General features: G+C 46.8%; 1 protein-coding gene across 1 annotated transcript in view; it reads left to right on the forward strand.

The window, feature by feature from the left end:
• The window catches only part of ADAMTS9 (ADAM metallopeptidase with thrombospondin type 1 motif 9), a 186,137-nt gene that overhangs the window by 5,630 nt on the left and 159,842 nt on the right, over positions 1 to 20,665 (forward strand). The window contains exon 3 of the mRNA XM_075998801.1: positions 2,200 to 2,362. Within this exon, the coding sequence (XP_075854916.1) occupies positions 2,200 to 2,362 (163 nt within the window). The remainder of the gene's footprint in view (positions 1 to 2,199; positions 2,363 to 20,665) is intronic.

The following is a 20,665-nucleotide window of genomic DNA, read 5'->3' on the forward strand; positions in this document are numbered from 1 at the left end:
CTCTTTCTTTTCTTTTCTTTCTTTCTTTCTTTCTTTCTTTCTTTCTTTCTTTCTTTCTTTCTTTCTTTCTTTTTTCCTTTCCTTCCTTTCCTTTCCTTTCCTTTCCTTTCCTTTCCTTTCCTTTCCTTCCTTCCTCCTTTCCTTTCCTTTCCTTTCCTTTCCTTTCCTTTCCTTTCCTTTCCTTTCCTTTCCTTTCCTTTCCTTTCCTTTCCTTTCCTTTCCTTTCTTTCCCTTCTTTTCTTTCCTTTCTTTCCTTTCTTTTCTTTCTTTTTTTTTTTTGACAGAGTCTCGCTGTGTTGCCCAGGCTAGAGTGAGTGCCGTGACATCAGCCTAGCTCACAGCAACCTCCAACTCCTGGGCTCAAGCGATCCTCCTGCCTCAGCCTCCCGAGTAGCTGGCACTACAGGCATGCGCCACCATGCCCGGCTAATTTTTTCTATATATATATATATGTTAATTGGCCAATTAATTTCTTTCTATTTTTAGTAGAGACGGGGTCTCACTCTTGCTCAGGCTAGTTTCAAACTCCTGACCTTGAGCGATCCTCCTGCCTCGGCCTCCCAGAGTGCCAGGATGACAGGCGTGAGCCACCATGCTCAGCCAGAGTCACCTTTTTTAAGGTGCTGGGAATGACTGGTAAAAGCCAATCGCATCCTGTTGGTTAGGGGCTAGCACCAGCGCCACGGGAAACCACTAATGTGTTCTAAGCCTTTGCAAGGTGTCAGGCAGCCTGCTGAGCAGCGCATGTGCACTGTCCCATTTAATCTGTGCAATAAGTCTTTACAGTAAGTTTCTCTGTCCCTGTTGATAAATGAGGGACCTGAAGCTCAGCACAGCTAAGAAGCTTGCCCGAGGTGGGTGGCTGGGTCATGGAGCTGAAACTGGACCCTGAGAGCAGCCTGGCTCCAAAGCTTATTGAGCTGTTGCCCTGCTATTGCAAAGGAAAGGGGTGATCAGAGGACCACAGGCCAGGGTTCCAGGTGGCTCCACCGTGAGTGCCTTGTGGAGACCACGTGCTTCCTGAATTGCAGTCAGCAAGAGGGGGGCACTGGGCTGCTTTTCCCTCCGCAGCTCACATTCCGCCCTGAGTTTCCAGGCTCCCTTAATATAGAAAGGCTCCGTCCATCAGCCTGTACCGTGTGTCCCCAAAAATAAGACGGGGTCTTATATTTATTTTTCCTCCAGAAGACACCCTAGGGCTTTATTTTCAGGGGATGTGTTTTTTTGTTTGTTTGTTTTTAAGTACGGTACAGCCATCCACATTGATTCAAATAGAGTGAAGTCGTCTTCTTCTGGAACATGATCATCACTCTCCAAACCCCGAATCCCATCCTGAATGTCTTGCGACTCTGTTTCCTTTAGAACCACTGGCCCCGATCTCTCCTGTGGAGCACTAGAGCTGTCATGGGGCAGATGAGAAGGGCTGCTCGTGTTCTTTCCCGCTCTGCGACAACATGCATGGGTTGTGCAGATGCGTTGTGTAGCCACGCCCATCACCAGGGCTTATTTTCATAGCCACGCCCACCACTAGGGCTTATTTTCATAGCCACGCCCATCGCTAGGGCTTATTTTCATAGCCACGCCTATCATTAGGGCTTATTTTCATAGCCACGCCTATCACTAGGGCTTATTTTCGTAGCCACGCCCACCATTGGGGCTTATTTTCATAGCCACACCCACCACTGGGGCTTATTTTCATAGCCACGCCCATCACTGGGGCTTGTTTTCATAGCCACGCCCACCACTGGGGCTTGTTTTCATAGCCACGCCCAGCACCTGTGCTGATTTTCATAGCCACGCCCATCACTAGGGCTTATTTTCGGGGTAGGGCTTCTACTGTGCAAATGCTTAGACATCCTGCCGGGGCTTATTTTATGGGGAGGGCTCATTTTTCTGGGAAATACGGTAGGAATAATGTCACCAGCACTTGAGTAGCAGGGCAGTATTTTTAGAGATAGACTTGGATAGCAGGTGCAACACACTACAGTCAAGTCACGAACAAGGTCCTGATAAGGCAAAGAGCGAAAACAAACTGCTTATCTGCTTAAATCGCAGCATTTTCGGTTTCGGCAGGCCTCTTGGGGAAAGGACCGGGTAAAAGGGTACACAGTCTGTACTTGGAAATGTTCCTTTGTTTTCTTTTTCCCTCCCCATGGCTAAGTGTTATTAAATCAACCTCTCCTCTCTCTTCATTTGCAGCTGGGCACATTCCGGTCCCACGATGGGGATTATTTTATCGAGCCACTGCTGTCCACGGGTGAGCAAGAAGACACAGAGGAGCAGAACAAACCTCACATCATCTACCGGCGAAGCACCCCGCAGAGAGAGCCCGCAACGGGAAGGCATGCCTGCGGCACCCCAGGTATTCGCTTCTTGCCGACGCAGAGATCCCAGAACTGCGAGATGTGTTGATTCGCTGCCATGTTGTCACTCGCTCTGTCCTGGAGCGAGGTGGGTTTGCCCCCCACTGCACAGGTGGGGAGGCTACAGAGAGGTTCGGCACCTTAGCTGAGGTTGCACAGCTAAGAACTTGCAAGGTCAGGATTCGAACTACAAAAGCAGTGAGTTCTCCATGCCCTCTATAGGCAGAGCCGCCTCTTCTGTTGAAGTCACTAATTTTTTATTTTATTTTTATTTCAGCATATTATGGGGGGGGACAGACGTTACGGTTGAATTTGCTAATGTTTAGCATTAAGCTTGAGTCATTGCTTGAGGCGGTGCTAGCAGTGTCTTTAATCAGAAAATTGCCTGTGTTTTCTTGGTGTCTTCTATTCATTTGGTGTCTCTACTTGGTTTTTTTTGTTTGTTTGTTTTTGTTTTTGTTTTTTTACCATTTAAGGTTTCCAAAAAAGTCTTACAAATGGAAATCACAGAAACTTTTATGTGTTTGCTGGAATTTTCCGTATCAACGTGAGTGTCGCTAGCATTCTATGGCTTCAGGAAATATAGGAATGGACTCTGAGGCTGCATTATCAGGCTCCTATCAAATCCTTGTGTGCCCACCGCTAGATTTCTTTCTATGTTGGCCCGATTCTTGGGTGCTTCATGCTAACGGTGCCTGGCTCTTGGCAGGGGTATGTCATTCTGGGCACCTGGGAAAGCTTATGTCTGTGTTTTGCAATCCACAGTCTTGTCCAAATCCACAACCCTTCGCTGTCTCTGAAACCCGGTTACTCTCTGCTCGATGGTAGCTTCTCATTGGAAACCGCTCCTCCATTTGGTCTTGCGTTTTACGGGGTTTGTTACAATGCTTTTTAAAAGAATGCTTGGACTTCCTGTTTCTAAAACCATCCTTCTCCCTTTCCTTTGTTTTTAAGAGTTGCTTCCCCAAATGAAATAGCATCTTGAAGTCTTCCTGGTGTCTCCAGACAAGACCAGAAATTCAGGATCCATTGGGAATTTCCTTACATGCTTCCCAAATGGTCACTTGCTTCGCCTTATGCCTGTATGGGGTTGTTCTGGTGTGACAGTGCATGGTGTCCTGTTCCCTCCTGGAATTATTATTCCTAAGGTGGCTCCTTTGATAAAAGATAACGTTGATTGCTCATAGCCTGGAAGTAGCCTCATTTGAGGGTGTAGCATCCTAAGACGTTTGGCTTTACCGTTCGGAGCTCTGTTCTTATACCAGGGCTAGACAGAGTAGAACTAACCGCTGCACCCGGTCATTGAGGTAGGACCGAGTAGCCAGGGGCATGGGGAGGAGAGGGGAACAGTAAACCTAGAAACATCAGAAATAATAGTCCTAGTCCCAGCAGCATTTGAGACGTCAAGACTGCCAGGCACCAGCAAGATTAATGGACAAGACAGTTTTCACATTTATCGGACCATGCTCGCAAGACCTCTGACCTTTCCTGGGCACGGTGGCTCACGCCTGTCATCCTAGCACCCTGGGAGGCCGAGGCGGGAGGATTGCTGAAGGTCAGGAGTTCGAGACCAGCCTGAGCAAGAAGAGCGAGACCCCCGTCTCTACTAAAAATAGAAAGAAATGAATTGGCCAACTAAAAAAAAAAAATATATATATATATATATATAAAAAACATTAGCCGGGCATGGTGACGCATGCCTGTAGTCCCAGCTACTCGGGAGGCTGAGGCAGGAGGATTGCTTGAGCCCAGGAGTTTGAGGTTGCTGTGAGCGAGGCTGATGCCACGGTGCTCTAGCCTGGGCAACAGAGTGAGACTCTGTCTCAAAAAAGAAAAAAAAAAAACAAAAAACACTCCTTCAGCACCACACATGAAAAGAAATAGAGAAGAAAACTATAAAAATTAAAAAATATTAAAAAAATTAAAATATAAATTAAAAAAAACCCCACTAACCTTTACTTCTTGACTTTCCAAATCTGCATTAACAACTACATGCTTTATCCATGTATAAGAGTGTAGGTAATATGTGATAGAAAGGAAATCGGGTGATTCCTCCACTTCCATGTTATTTATATATGTTCAAAAGACATTGAAATAATATTTTCACTGATTCACTCATTGAACAACGACCCTTCGTGATGTTCTTCTGCCCTAAAGTGGCTGCAAGCCAACAGTTTACAAAACTACTGTTCATGATGGTCTTATTCTCTACTAGCTTTGTGCAAAGAACTTTGTCTACACTGGCTCACTTAATGTTTATCACAAACCTCCGTGGTGGTGGGAACCGTTCTTATCTCTCCCTTGTACCTGGGAAAGGAGCCGAGACTTACAGAGAGGAAGTTGTTTGCCAGGATGTCACAGCTAGTCCCCAGCGAAGACACCTGCTTGTCTGTCTTGTGTCACGAGCCGTTTTCTCTGCACAGAACTGCGTGTGGAAGAAAGAGAGAAAGAACACCTCAGCGCTGTCAATCAAAAACATCCTCCAAGGTTCTTTTTTTCTTTAATGAATTACCCAAGTGAAAGGACGCCTGATTTTCTGGGCAAATCCTATTAAAAACACAAAGAATGAATCTCAAAACTATGAAGATCGAGGACCACAGAAGATGCCTTAAATTTTTGCAAAAAAGCTTAATTTCGGTTCTAGTGGTTACGGAGACTGGGGCCTTTTAGGTACCATTTTTGGAATCCCCAGGGCCAATATTTTTGGGTTTCCTTCTGGGTCTTGCTTGCTCCTGATCAATCCGCCCTGCTCAACCTGCTCCTGATCAGTCAATCAAATCTGAGGGAGCAGGAGCCTGCCAGCTCGGATCGGCTCTTCCGAAGGTCGCTGTGGGACCGTGCCACTTTGGTTTCTCTCTTCCAGCTGCTTCTGCACCCCTCCTTTGGGTATTCATGCATGCACCTGCAGGGATCCATCTTCTGCCCAAGCCCCAAGCTTCCATCCCAGAGCCCTGGTTGGTAACCCAGGGTAATAAGCCTTAAAAGTCGCTTTAGACACATACGCCAATTCTTTAGAGAAACAAACAGACCCCTCTCTCCCAGGCAAATGGGATGGAACAAGAACCAGTGGTCTTAATGGTGCTCCAAGTGGCTCAGATTGCTCGGCTAAATTTGAAAGTCACTGCTGGCGTTGGGGTTGAGGCCCTGGTTAGTTCCTGCTCGTGTCACTCTGGACTTGGCTCTCTATGTCCCCGCTTCCCACGTCTCCTCTGCTCATAGGACGATAGGACGTTTGAGCTGGAGGAATCGTTGGCCGCCAGGTCTGGTCCAACACTCTGCTTCTGTGCAGAGGGAGAAACTGAAATTGCAGGAGAAGTTACTTCCTTCCAGGAGTGCTGCGCTGTGTGGACAACACCAACCCATCCAGAACTTTCCTTAGCCCAAGCCTGGGAGCAGGCCACCCCCCCCCAAACCCCCCGCTGAGCTAGGTGTGACCCTTTAGTTGCTGGATTCTGGGAGTCCAAGCAGGGCAGGGCACTGTGGCTCTTACAGTACTGCATACAGATGGAATATAAGTCTTGCTCGTTTCTGATTCTTTGTGTATGACTCATTTTCAAAGATTCTCAGACAACGTATATTAAAAAGATAACGTGCAGAAGGAATCTAAGGTAACGAAAACTTTGTGGGTTTAGAAAGGAACCGACAACTTCACTAATTCACTCACGTGTGCATTTGTTCATTTAGCCGTCAGATACTTATCGAGCGTGTGCCCCGTGCCACCGGGAGAAAACCAGGAACTGCCCTGGTTAGTCGTGTGACCTCAAGCACGTTTTAGAGCAGGGGTCCTCAAACTTTGTAAACAGGGGGGGCCAGGTCACTGTCCCCCAGACCGTTGGGGAGTGCGCACTGCGGGCCCGGGACGAGTTGGCTGCTAAGCAGGACAGGCAGCGGCGGCAAAGACACCCAGCGGGCCAGATAAATGTGCTAGGCAGGCCACATGTGGCCCGTGGGCTGTAGTTTGAGGACCCCTGTTTTAGAGTACAAGAATAGAGTTTAGGGTATAAGAATAACACGTACGAGGTTGTAGGCAGGATTGAATGAGGATACAGTAACAGAAGTTCCCAGGGTGGACAATCACTAAGTTCGTGAACAGAGAAAACAAAACTCCGTAGTTGTGAAGGAAGAAAAACTCAAAGTGACAAACATCAGAGCTGATAGCCACGTCCAGCCTCTTGGTGACCATGTGGTAAGGGTTTGTTGGACTTGCCCAAGGCGAGGGGCCTTCCCGTCCACTTATGTCCTTTGTACCCAATGAAGCATTTTATTTATTTATTTATATTTTGGGGACAGAGTCTCGCTTTGTTGCCCAGGCTGGAGTGAGTGCCCTGGCGTCAGCCTCGCTCACAGCAACCTCCAACTCCTGGGCTCAAGCGATCCTCCTGCCTCAGCCTCCCCAGTAGCTGGGACTACAGGCATGCACCACCATGCCCGGCTCATTTTTTCTATATATATTAGTTGGCCCAATTAATTTCTTTCTATATTTAGTAGAGACAAGGGTCTCGCTCTTGCTCAGGCTGGTCTCGAACTCCTGACCTCGAGCAATCCTCCCGCCTCGGCCTCCCAAAGTGCTGGCATGACAGGCTTGAGCCACCGCGCCCGGCCGCCAATGCAGCATTTTAAAATGTTATTTCTCACGAGTTTTCCTCGGCCCCCGTGGCTGTAATTTCTGTTTTGCTGTCATTGGTCACGTCTGTGTGTATCCATTTGGGCCACTTTGGTGTATCTGCATTTATTTGTCTTTTCATCCTGTTTTTGAGTTCCTTGGCGTTTAAGATGGGGCGTGGGGTATCTTCTCCCTCTTACGGTGTGCCCTTGTGACTTCAGTCTCCTTTACAAAGTGGGTCCCCAGTAAAATTCACTGAGTCACTGTCTGGCAGCCCCAAATGCAAGGGGCTGGGGGACAGGCTATAGGGGCCATCCAGGACAGTGCTGCTTGTATAAACCACTTCCTCCTGATCCTTTCTCCTGCTTGTTTCCAGATGAAATCTCAAGTTCCATCTCATAAACACTACTCTCTAGTTAACCCTGAATTTTGCGTAAGAGGCTTTAATTGTTCTTATCAGTGAGGCAGACTTGCTTCCTGGTAGGGGAACCGGAGCCAGCAGGGGACAAGGCCCACTGAAGGCCGGTGTTGTTTGCATGGGACTCAGAGACAGTGTTTTCCTTGTTACTAAAATCCCTCCTTCACTTTCCCTTCTCAGCAAGTGCAGCTGTGTTTTGTGTCTTAACTGAGGCATTTAAGAATTGCACAGGGCTGGGCTTGCTGGCTCAGGCCTGTAATCCTGGCACTCTGGGAGGCCGAGGTGGGAGGATCGCTTGAGGTCAGGAGTTCGAGAGCAGCCTGAGCAAGAGCGAGACCCCCGTCTCTACTATTAAATAGAAAGAAATTAGCCAAACAACTAAAAATAGAAAAAATGAGCCGGGCATGGTGGCGCATGCCTGTAGTCCCAGCTACTCGGGAGGCTGAGGCAGGAGGATCGCTTGAGCCCAGGAGTTGGAGGTTGCTGTGAGTGAGGCTGACGCCACGGCACTCGCTCTAGCCTGGGCGACAGAGTGAGACTCTGTCTCAAAAAAAAAAAAAAGACTTGTACAATCTCTGACCCGTCAGTGCACACTTAAGGAAATAACTGGACAATTGCCTAAAGGTGTTTATGAGCAAGACGCCAGACAGCGCTGTTCATTATAGCAAAAGCCTGGAAGCAGCCTTAAGTCCCTTTCAGCAGGAAAATAAATCAGTGCATGGTGGCGTAGGCATGCAGTGGCTTCCTATGCAGCCGTTAGACATGCTGGCACGGATTTACGTCACCAAACACGGAAATGCGCATTAAGTGAACAAGCAGGTGACGATCCAGTGTGTGTAGTAGCTTCTCATATTTTAAAAAATCATAAAGTATGTGTGTGTGGGGGTTCACGTGTGCATAAAAAGCAAATCTGGAGCAAACGCACAAAAATATCACCAGTTATTTCTGGTCGCCAGGAACATAGGCGATCTTTACCTTTTTTTATTTGGTATTATTGACTCCTTATATATATATATTATATATATTTTAGCTTTTCTCTTTTTTTCTCTATTTATTTATTTATTTATTTTTATTAGAACTGAACTGACCCCCTTTTTTTTTCTTTTTTTGAGACAGAGTCTCACTCTGTTGCACAGGCTAGAGTGAGTGCCGTGGCGTCAGCCTCGCTCACAGCAACCTCAGACTCCTGGGCTCAAGCGATCCTCCTGCCTCAGCCTCCCGAGTAGCTGAGACTACAGGCACGCGCCACCATGCCTGGCTCATTTTTTTCTATATATATTAGTTGTCCAATTAATTTCTTTCTATTTATAGTAGAGACGGGGTCTCGCTCTTGCTCAGGCTGGTTTCGAACTCCTGACCTCGAGCGATCCTCCCGCCTCGGCCTCCCAGAGTGCTAGGATTACAGGCGTGAGCCACCACGCCTGGCCTGACTGCCTATATTTTTGACGCCTCTGCCATGCTTCTAGAATAGTTTCATAATTATAAAATACAGGTAAAATGAAAATGGAGATAGTGGCATGCATTTTCTTATTGCCCCGTGGCTTTTGTCACTAGATACTCACAGCCAAGCCAAGATTTGGGGACTAAGGGGCTGGAGATTGACCGGCCTCCCCTGTTTTGTTTTGTTTTTTTGTTTTTTTTTTTTTTTGAGAATGAGATGGCCTCAATTAGCAGATGGATAAATATCCTGCCTGTGTCTACTTCTTCGGGGTACCCGTGGCTGGTTAAAGCTGAATCTCTCTCTCAACCCGGCTAAATCGCCTTGTGCTTGTTGCAGCTGCCACTGAGATTGTCAAGATTTAGTGCCCATTAGGCGTCACCTCCATGAGAAGGTACCGTCACCTCCTGATTGGGCTTTGAAGGCTACAGTCCTAAGGGCTAGAAAATGCAAGGCGATAATTTCCCATTCTGAGTTAGTGATCAGTTAAAAAAGAAAGAAGATGATAATTAAAGCCATCACTTGTTGGGTGTCTTATTTGCATACAGAGTCACCGTGTATGTACACTTTTACATGCATCACGTACATTATCGTATGTAAGATACTCATAAACATTACGGGGTAGGTATTATTTTACCCCTATTTTACAGTTTAGAAAATTACAGCTCAGAGAGGTTGAGCAACTTGTGCAAAGTCACACAGCCAGTAGGAAGCCTTAACCCGGGTCTGATTCCAGTGTGCTGCACTGTGGGCCAGACTATATCGAAAATAAAAATAGAAGCTGTCATCTAGCAAACCCTTTTTAGCCGGGTGCGGTGGCTCACGCCTGTCATCCTAGCACTCTGGGAGGCCGAGGAGGGAGGATCGTTTGAGCTCAGGAGTTCGAGACCAGCCTGAGCAAGAGCGAGACCCCATCTCTACTAAAAATAGAAAGAAATTAATTGCCCAGCTAAAAATATATATATAAAAAAAAATCAGCCGGGCATGGTGGTGCATGCCTGCAGTCCCAGCTACTCGGGAGGCTGAGGCAGGAGGATCGCTGGAGCCCAGGAGTTGGAGGTTGCTGTGAGCGAGGCTGACGCCACGGCACTCACTCTAGCCCGGGCAACAGAGTGAGACTCTGTCTCTCAAAAAAAAAGAAAACGCTTTTTAATGTAAGTTTTCAGGGCATCTTCTTTGCCTGCCTTCTAGTTTCCAATCCCTACAGGATGCTAGTGACGTCTGACGTTTATTGAGCGTGTATCGTGTGGCAGGCATTGTCCAAAGTGCTCTGCACAGATTGTATGTTTTCATTCTCACTTCAGCCTCCATTCTGCAGATGGGAAGACTGAGGCACAAGACAAGTCCATGAAGTAGACTTGCCCAAGGTCACGACTTTTATAAACGTGCCATTTCCTCTAACCCCTTCGTCCTAGTCTAGTGAGGGCATTATTTCTTGGCCTGTCCCTTTGCTGATAATTGATGGCATTCATATATGAATTATTTTTGCTGGTGAGATTTTTTTTATAAAAACTGCCTGCCGGAATTGGATTTGATCAAGGTAGGCTGCTTGGTGCGTGAAATTCCCACCGACCGTCTAATCACTCACAGAGGCCTGGTGCCCGCTTGGAGGATGCACTTGTTGCACATTAAGCTCTTGGATCCCATTAATCATTTAGCATAGATGCACTGGTTAGATTAGCAGCCCGGCAATTTGGGCCCCAAAGGAGCGAGAGAGACAGAGCTGGGAGGAGCAGGTCCCTGGAGGAGAGGGGCCTTTTAGTAAACACTTCTGGGTCAGCTTGTGGCTTCCGGGCAGTGACAGAAGTCTAGCTGAGTTCCCAATCCTGCCATGGGCCCACGAAGGTCAGAGTCTAATAAGTGACTTATGCGGGCAGCCGGTCAGCCCGCACTTTCTGCATCCTTGGCTCCTTCCTGCCCTGTACAGATCAGAACCAGGCAGCATTTTTAGGGAGGCAAGATGGAAACACGGCCTGGTTATTTCATTCACTCCTGTAGCAGCTCTTGCGGGGACAGGGGGGAAATGCTCCAATTCTTCCCATTTTACAGATGGGAACACTGGACTCAGAGAGGCCAATGGACCTGTCCAGGGTGTGTCAAAAGGGAAACAGCTAGCATTGCAAGCCAGGCCTGATTCTGAATTTTCTTTTCTTTTCTTTTCTTTTCTTTTCTTTTCTTTTCTTTTCTTTTCTTTTTTTTTTTTTTTTTTGGGGAGACAGTCTCACTCTGTTGCCCAGGCTAGAGTGAGTGCCGTGGCATCAGCCTCGCTCACAGCAACCTCCAACTCCTGGGCTCAAGCGATCCTCCTGCCTCAGCCTCCCGAGTAGCTGGGACTATAGGAATGCACCACCATGCCCGGCTAGTTTTTTGTATGTATATTTTTAGTTGGTCAATTAATTTCTTTCTATTTTTTTTTTTCTTTTTAGTAGAGACGGGGTCTCGCTGTTGCTCAGGCTGGTTTCGAACTCCTGACCTCAAGCAATCCACCCGCCTCGGTCTCCCAGAGTGCTAGGATTGCAGACGTGAGCCACCGCGCCTGGCCCTGATTCTGAATTTTCAGAGATAGTTGCTGCCATTTGGGATTTATTGTTTTGACCTAATTTCCTTTCATTTACCCTTTTTTTTTTTGTTCCTCATTAGTCTTTATACCTTTTTTCTCTTTTTTAAAAATATTTTTCAACGACCTATGTCTGATAAAGGTCAATATAAGCAATGACCTCTAAAATCCTTTGTAAATTATTAGAAAATTACTGTTATGAATAAGTGAATTCTAGGCCGGGCGCGGTGGCTCACGCCTGTCATCCTAGCACTCTGGGAGGCCAAGGCGGGTGGATCGCTCGAGGTCAGGAGTTCGAAACCAGCCTGAGCAAGAGCGAGACCCCATCTTTACTAAAAATAGAAAGGAATTAATTGGCCAACTAAAAATATGTAGAAAAAAATTAGCTGGGCACGGTGGCGTGTGCCTGTAGTCCCAGCTACTCGGGAGGCTGAGGCAGGAGGATCGCTTGAGCCCAGGAGTTGGAGGCTGCTGTGAGCCAGGCTGACGCCACGGCACTCACTCTAGCCTGGGCAACATAGGGAGACTCTGTCTCTAAATATATAAATAAATAAATAAATTAAGTGAATTCTTGAGCTTATGTCTTCAGCCTGATCTTCTTTATGGTGTTTATAGAAAAATTCTGCTTTTCTTTCTTTTTTTTTTTTAGCATTGGTGTTTATAATGCAATCCTCTAATAAAATCATTAACGGATAGTAAGAAAGAAACTTATAAATATAGTAACTGTTTCTCCTTTCATTTGTTCTCATTCATCCATTAAATCTTTTTTTACTTTTTTTTTTTAGTTTTGAAAAACTGTTTTAGTGTGAACATCTTCAAGATATATAAAAGTAGAGAGATTAGCATAAGAACCACCATGAATATATCATGTGCATCTAATGATGACGAAGATATTTTTCACATTTGCTTCTTGTTTTTCTTTTTTTGCTGGAGGATTTGAAAGTAAACCCCAAAATATCGTGATACTCCACCTCTAAATATTCCAATATACATCTCTAAAAGAATGAGGATATTTTCCCACGTAAATATAATATTATTCATCATGATGGGCAAAATTAACAATAATTCCTCCATATCGCCTTAAGAGTGCCTATATTCATATTTTCCTAATTGGCCCCAAATGCCTTTGCATAGTCATTGGTTAGGCTGTGATTGTAACAAAGTCCCCAAATTGCGATTGGTTATTGTCTCTTGAGTAACTTTGCGCTTTGCTGTCACCGTTGCTATTAAAATCGCTGTTTTCATTGTAGTTTTAGTTTTGTTCCATGTGGCTCTTCTTTTTTTTTTTTTTCCTCCCCTTGCATTTCTTTCAGTCTCTGCTTCATTTTAGTCTTTATCATGATAAGGTCGGGCTGCAGTTGCAACCATGTGAAAAGTAGGGCCAGCCCCCAAACCCAGAGCCTGTGCCCAGAACAAAGTGCCTGGGCCATTGAGCCACTTAGCAGAGAGTAATTTACTTGAGCACAAAAGGCCAGTGTGTGGTTGGGTTGCTTTTTGATCCTTTGTCTGCAAGGCCTTGATAGCCCTCGTTGTTTATTGTCTTACCAATGGAGAGATCCTCAATTTACAGGACAGTCATGGTCTCTTAACAAGGAGACATGTGCCTGCTATTTTTGTCACAGTACAGACATCATTAAGTCTACTTGCACAAACCTAGCCTGCTATCCACCTGTTAGTCGTAAGCTACAGACCTGCCCAGCGTGTGACTGTATTGAATACTACAGGCATTTGGGAACCAATGGGAAGTATTTGTGTATCTAAATCAGGCATCCTCAAACTATGGCCCGTGGGCCACATGCCACCCTCCTAGGACATTTATCTGGCCTTCCTGGTGTTTTTGCCGCCGCTGCCTGTCCTGCTTAGCAGCCGACTCGTCCCGGGCCCACGGTCTGAGGGACAGTGGACTGGCCCCCTGTTTTAAAAAGTTTGAGGACCCCTGATCTAAAGCAACCTAAAATGTACAGTAAGAAAAACTGCGATCTTACGAGATCACCGTTGTATACTTGATCCGTCCTTGACCAGAATACTTAACTTAGACGACCTTTTCTACCTACCCCTGAAGGCCCTTTCTCCCCTGAGTTTTGGAGCCTGGCAGAGCTAGTTTGCAGTTAGCAGTGTGAAATGGCCAGTTAGGGTTGGACCTGAGATTAAGGACTCATTGATTATGAAATACTCTCTCGGCCTTTCCCCAGAGCCCTTTTGATAAGTTTCTGGATCTAGAGACAGCCAGGTGGGGGGGTTCCTGCTTCAGACCTTCCCCCCCATCTCAGGATCTTAGCCTGTCTCTGCTGATCATCATATTCTAGGCAGTTCTTGTCACCTTGCTTCAGAAACCCATTCTCTGCTTGGGCAAAAGGGTGCTTGCAGCTACCTGAGGACCCTTTGGACCTTTCACTTGAGCGGGTTGTCTTTTTAAAATAACACATTGTCAGATTTCCTGAGTCTCTGCATGTGAGGGTCACTAAGCCCACTCGTTTAATAAAGTGCTATTTTTAATCATGCAATTGCGGTTTAAAACTTGCAACTTGGTATCCGCCACAGTTGAGTTCTTTATGACGATCATTGTAGCCACCTATGGGTGAGTTTTGCCCACCTGTTGAATCAAGTGCTATTTTGTCATGCAATTGCCGGTTAAATTTTGCAACTTTGTATCCACCAGAGTTGGGTTCTTTATGATGATCATATCATTATAGTGTTCATTGTAGCCACCTATGGGTGAGTTTTGCCCACTTGATGAATAAACTGCTATTTTGTCATGCAATTGCCATTTAAATTTTGCAACTTTGTATCCACCAGAGTTGGGTTCTTTATGATGATTGTATCATTATAGTCTTTCTTATAACCAACGATGGGTGAGTTTTCTCATTTGTCTTTTTACATCTGGACCAGACGTTTGCATGGACATTCCGTGCAACCTAAGATCGTTAGTGAATATAAAGTGTTCTGAGTGTCACAAAAAGCAGCCTGGGTAGATGCAAGATGTGATGTGCTATGGACATGTGGCCCAGAGGCTTCGAGAAGGAACAAAATCAAATGAAGGGGCCGGGCGTGGTGGCTCACGCCTGTCATCCTAGCACTTTGGGAGGCCGAGGCGGGAGGATTGTTCAAGGTCAGGAGTTCGAAACCAGCCTGAGCAAGAGCGAGACCCCGTCTCTATTATAAATAGAAAGAAATTAATTGGCCAACTAAAAATATACAGAAAAAATTAGCTGGGCATGGTGGCACATGCCTGTAGTCCCAGCTACCCGGGAGGCTGAGGCAGGAGGATCGCTTGAGCCCAGGAGTTTGAGGTTGCTGTGAGCTAAGCTGATGCCATGGCACTCACTCTAGCCTGGACAACAGAGTGAGACTCTGTCTCAATAAATAAATAAATAAATAAAATGAAGGGCAAATGTTGGCACAAGTCATCGTTTCTCAGAGATCCTCAATTCTCATAGGACAGAATTAGAGCACAGTATTAAAAATGTGGTTGGTATATGGAAAAAGTTCAAGCTTCAGAATTTTACGGCTAAGATTTTTATGTTATTGTTTGTACATCTTTTTAGTTTCCATGAGTAGTGTTCCGTGGTGTTTTCTATCCACTTTTCTTTTGAGGTATGATTTACGTGCGGTAACAGTCATCCTTCTTAGCCTGCCAGGTCTGCAAGTTTTGGCAAATGCATGGAATCATGAAACTGTCATCACAATCGAGTTATACAGCAGATCCTAGTGTGCTCTGCAGTCAGCCCCACTCCTTACCTCTCTGTTTTCTGTCTCTGCCACTTGGCCTTCTCCAGAATAGTAGATGAATAGAGTCACTAAGCACGGTGCATTCAAGGTTCATCCACACTGTTGGCTGTATCAGTAATTCATCCTTTTTTATGGCTGCGTAATATTCCATTGTGTGGATATACCCGTTTGTTTATCCATTACCCCATTGCGGGACACAGTTTCTGGCCACTATAAATAAAGCCACTGTAAACATTTATATAGAGTGGGTTTTGTGTGACTATAAATTTCCATTTCAGCTGGGTAAATACCCAGGGGTGAGATGGCAGGGTTATAGGGTAAACCTTGTATTTAACCTTATTAGAAACTGCCGGTCTTTTTTCAAAGTGGCTGTACCATTTTGCAGCCCCATGAGCAGGGTATAAAAGTTCTAGTTTCTCTGCATCCTACCTGGCACTTGGTATGATCAATATTTTGTTGGGGGTTTTTGTTAGTTCTTAAAATTTTGGCTATTTTAGTAAGTGTCTAGTAAATCCTAATGACAGTTTTAATTTGTATTTCCCTAATGACTGATGAGGTTGAGCATTTCTTTGTGTGCTTATTTGCTATCCGTGTATCTTCTTTGGTGAAGTCTCTGTTCAGACCTTTTGCCCACTTTTTAAAATATTGGAATGTTGACTTTCTTATTATTGAGTTTCAGAGTTCTTTATATATTCTAGAGAGAAGCATTTGATGAGATCTGCAGTTTGCAAATATTGTCTCTGAGATTGGGATTTGTCTTTTCAAAAAGTCTCTTAACTTGTAGACATTTACATGTTTCCCCCAAAATAAGACAGGATCTTATATTTATTTTTCCTCAAGCAGAGGGATGTGTTATTTTCAGAGGATGTGTTATTTTTTTAAGTACAGTACAGCCATCTACATTGATTCAAATAGAGTGAAGTCGTCTTCTTCTGGAACATCATCCTCACTCTCCAAACCCCGAATTCCATCCTGAATGTCTTGCGACTCTATTTTCTTTAGAACCATCGGCCCCGATCTCTCATGTGGAGCCATAGAGCTGTCACGGGGCAGATGAGAAGGGCTGCTCGTGTTCTTTCCCGCTCCGCGACGACATGCATGGGTTGTGCAGATGCGCTGCGTAGCCACGCCCACCACTAGGGCTTATTTTCATAGCCACGCCCACCACTAGGGCTTATTTTCGTAGCCACGCCCATCACTAGGGCTTATTTTCATAGCCACGCCCATCACTAGGGCTTATTTTCATAGCCACGCCCATCACAAGGGCTTATTTTCATAGCCACGCCCACCACTAGGGCTTATTTTCATAGCCACGCCCATCACCAGGGCTTATTTTCATAGCCACGCCCAGCACTAGTGCTTATTTTCGTAGCCACGGCCATCACTAGGGCTTATTTTCATAGCCACGCCCATCACTAGGGCTTATTTTCATAGCCACGCCCATCACCAGGGCTTATTTTCATAGCCACGCCCACCACTAGGGCTTATTTTCATAGCCACGCCCATCACCAGGGCTTATTTTCATAGCCACGCCCATCACTAGGGCTTATTTTCATAGCCACGCCCACCACTAGGGCTTATTTTCATAGCCACGCCCATCACTAGGGCTTATTTTCGGGGTAGGGCTTCTATTGCGCACATGCTCAGACATCCTGCTGGGGCTAATTTTATGGGGAGGGCTTATTTTCAGGGAAACACAGTATTAGCTGTTCTTGCAGATCCAAAATAAAAAACGTTCCAGTAAGTGATGGCAACGCATCCACTGTTCCCCCTCAATATAAGTGAACATCAGCAAAAGGGCTCTTGTTCTGGGCTGGGCTCTCCCTAGGAGTCCTCCTGTGTCCTTCTGCTGTGTCCCCCTCCGGTTGTTGGGTTATGTCACCCTCAGCCTCCCTGAAAGCAACGGTGGCCCGGAGAGAGACTCAGTTGCGTTTCACCCCTTTTGAAGCTCAAGACTTCATTTTTAGTCATTATTCCCTTTTATCTTACAAAATATAAGAACTCATACATTTTTAAGACTGGCCGGAGCTGTAGAGAGAACTTCTCTCCCAGTCCGTCTCTTTACGGGTGGGCGGATCGAGGCCCAGAGCTTCGAAGGGACCCGTCACCTCGGGGCTGGACGACTGGCAAACGTGGGCCTCGGACTTCCCAGTCCTGTGCTTCTTCCAGGCTGCGGCTCGTGGAAAAGCCTGGACAGTGCTTGAAGACGGAATGTTCACAAGTATGACTCCAGTGAGTTTTGGGGAGTGCCAGTGAGTTTATTTTAAGTGTAAGGCTCATTCAGAATAAACTAGTGAGGCCGGGCGCGGCGGCTCACGCCTGTCATCCTAGCACTCTGGGAGGCCGAGGCGGGAGGATCGCTCAAGGTCAGGAGTTGGCAAGCAACCTGAGCAAGAGCGAGACCCCGTCTCTACTAAAAATAGAAAGAAATTAATTGGCCAACTAAGAATATATGGAAAAAATGAACCGGGCATGGTGGCGCATGCCTGTAGTCCCAGCTACTCGGGAGGCTGAGGCAGGAGGATCGCTTGAGCCCAGGAGTTGGAGGTTGCTGTGAGTGAGGCTGACGCCACGGCGCTCACTCTAGCCCGGGTGACAGAGTGAGACTCTCAAAAAGAAAAAAAAAGAATAAACTAGTAAAATTGTTCATCAAGAAGTTGTCTCAAGTCTATAGCGAAAGATGTTAGACTTTTCATTCATTTAAAACAGGGGTCCTCAAACTTTGTAAACAGGGGGTGCAGCTCACCGTCCCCCAGACCGTTGGAGAGTGCGCACTGTGGGCCCGGGACGCGTCGGCTGCTGAGCAGGACAGGCAGCGGCGGCACAAACACCCGGTGGCGGGCCGGATACATGTCCCCTGTGGGCTGTAGCTTGAGGACGCCTGAATTTTAAGGGATGAGGGTTCTGCAGCCAGAACTGAGCGTCCAGCCACAAAATACGATCTTAAAGTCAGTCGATCAATCGAGCCCTTCTGCGCCGGGCCAGGGTGCTGGGCACGGTGGTCCTTGGTTGGGGAGGACCCCAGTGAGGGCCACCTGTGATCGGCATGGCCCCTGTGGCCACTGACTTCCCTGGTCACTGGACGTTGGGATGAGAGAGCAGCAGCCCGGAGCTGTCCTCGTCCTCGGTGACAGCCGCCGCAGCTCCGACCTCCAGAGCGCCTGCTGCACGCGGGGCCGTGTCTCAACACCTTGTGTCGCGTAGATTAAGCCACTGACCCCTCCTCACCCCTGTATTAGGCACCAACGGTTATTATACCCATTGCACAGATGAGGAAAACTGAGGCGCAGGGGGCTCAGGGCCACACACAGGTTGAATGCAGAGCAGCTGGGATTTAAAGGCAGGTCCCTGTGCCTCCTGAGCCCAGATTGTCATCTATAATTAACGCCATCTGTTGCTTTTGGCTTTTTTTTTTTTATTTCTTTTTTAATGTGGCTACTAGAAATTGTTAACTTCCACGTGTGTTCTTTGCATTTTATTTCTGCGGGAGGGCGCCGGGCCCGAGGAGGCGGGTGGCACAGAGCGGCCCCGTGGGCAGCTGGCGTCCTCGCCGGCCAGAACGGCCAGTCCCCCCTTCCTGCTCAGGGACGGCATGAGTCAAAACCAGCATCCCCCGAAGAAGAAGCAGAGCGTCCTGCAGGGCATGAACAGCAAAACCAAATAGCCCCGTAGCAAAGCACGATGCTACTTCGGATAGATGTTCTTTCAATATTTTCTCCGGTTATTTCAAGTGTCCCTCGACTTCCTCATTTATGAAATGGAGATGACAAGTCCCTACCGTATAGGGTTGCTATGAGGAATAATGACACGAAGCCATGGGAGCCGCTTGGGAGAGAGCTTGACACAGAGAGAGAAAAGCAGTCAGCGAACCTTAGCCATGTTGGTATAGCCTGTAGTGCTCCTTGTCGCTGCATTGAGTGGCAGAGCTTCAGGGTCCTTTGGGTATAGTGTGACCCCCATCCCCCAATTCCGTGTGCCTGGGTCAGCGAATTTCCCTGCCCAGGTGGCTGGTGGCACCTGCCCCCTTAGACGATAGCGCAGTGACCATCAGACAAGCTTCCGACCGCCCCTTGAACACCAGGACATTTCTCAGCCGTTTTCTTCCAAGGCGCCCTGTCCCTGTCGTTGCATTTCTAAGGATGTCGCCTCTCAAACCTCCACGCATCCCGTAAGTCTGGCAATCGTGCGGTTAAGCGAATGTAAGCTGGTTCCTTTCTTCTTGCAGGACTTCTTTCTTGCAAGACTTCTCCGAGCTTGTGAAATAAAATATTCATTTACACAGAGAAAGTTCTCGAAGGGAATGCCAGAGAAAGTCCCAGATGGCAATGCCAGCGTGTAAGCGTTTTGCAAACCTCGTCGATTTGTTTTTGGAGCTATCTTACGGGATTACCGTCCTGTAAACTGCTCTCGTGGAAACTTTGTCCCCAAAAGTTCAGGCCAGCCCCAGAGCAGGCTGAGCAGCCAGTATTGTCCTTGGGGTCTGCTTACTGTCAGGATGAGCCTGTTGTGCTGCTTGACACTGGCCACTTCCCTTTTTTTTTTTTTTTTTTTTTTCTTTCTTTCTTTTAAATGCAGCTCAGGGTTTGCTAAGAGTGCTGGGTGTGGGAACACGATCGTAATGACAGTCCAGGGATTCCACTGTTGTGTTTGAAGCCAGCAAATTGAGGACCCTTAAAAACAATGAAACTTGGTTGGCTTTTCGTTCATGCACATTAGGGCTTTTTGTACGTGCAAGAACAATTCAACGCCGTTTCGGGAAACACATTGTTTTTTTATTATTAGAACCGTCATGGGTTTTAGAGCTGGTTTTGGTTTCTTGTTTTGTCTTTTTTTTTTTTTTTTTTTTTTTCTCCCACATGGTGCTTGCTTGTTCATCATCTGCTGATGCCAGCAGATTTGATTTCTCTTGTCCTACTGGGTCCCCGTGTGAGGCTTCATTGAGTAACTCTCTGAGCATGCTCAGGATTGCAGATCTGAGATCTGGCCAGAGCCAAGAGGGCCAGGAAGCTGACGTTGGCGTCCGTGTTTTGTCACCTGTATGCCAACAGCCACCGGAGCCAGTTGAGAGGTGGAAGTGTTTGCTGCATTTATTTACATCTAATGACATCTCAGACCCTGTCTTCTCACTGTCATTCCACACGTCCCTGTCCTTATTATCTACCTTGGACGTCCCATGGCATCAGGCCCTGGTTGTTCATGCCTTCAGTCCCTTCCTTCCTGCCCACCTTCCCTCCTCTCCCTTCTTTCCCTCCTTCCCAAGATTCTGTTTTTTTTTTTTTTGAGACAGAGTCTCACTATGTTACCCAGGCTAGAGTAAGTGCCGTGGCGTCAGCCTCGCTCACAGCAACCTCCAACTCCTGGGCTCAAGCGATCCTCCTGCTTCAGCCTCCCGAGTAGCTGGGACTACAGACATGCGCCACTATGCCCGGCTAATTTTTTGTATATATATTTTTAGTTGGTCAATTAATTTCTTTGTATTTTTAGCAGAGACGGGGGTCTCGCTCTTGCTCAGGCTGGTTTCGAACTCCTGACCTTGAGCAATCCACCCGCCTCGGCC

The sequence above is a fragment of the Microcebus murinus genome, chromosome 30 (assembly GCF_040939455.1).
Source record: "Microcebus murinus isolate Inina chromosome 30, M.murinus_Inina_mat1.0, whole genome shotgun sequence".
NCBI lineage: Eukaryota > Metazoa > Chordata > Mammalia > Primates > Cheirogaleidae > Microcebus > Microcebus murinus.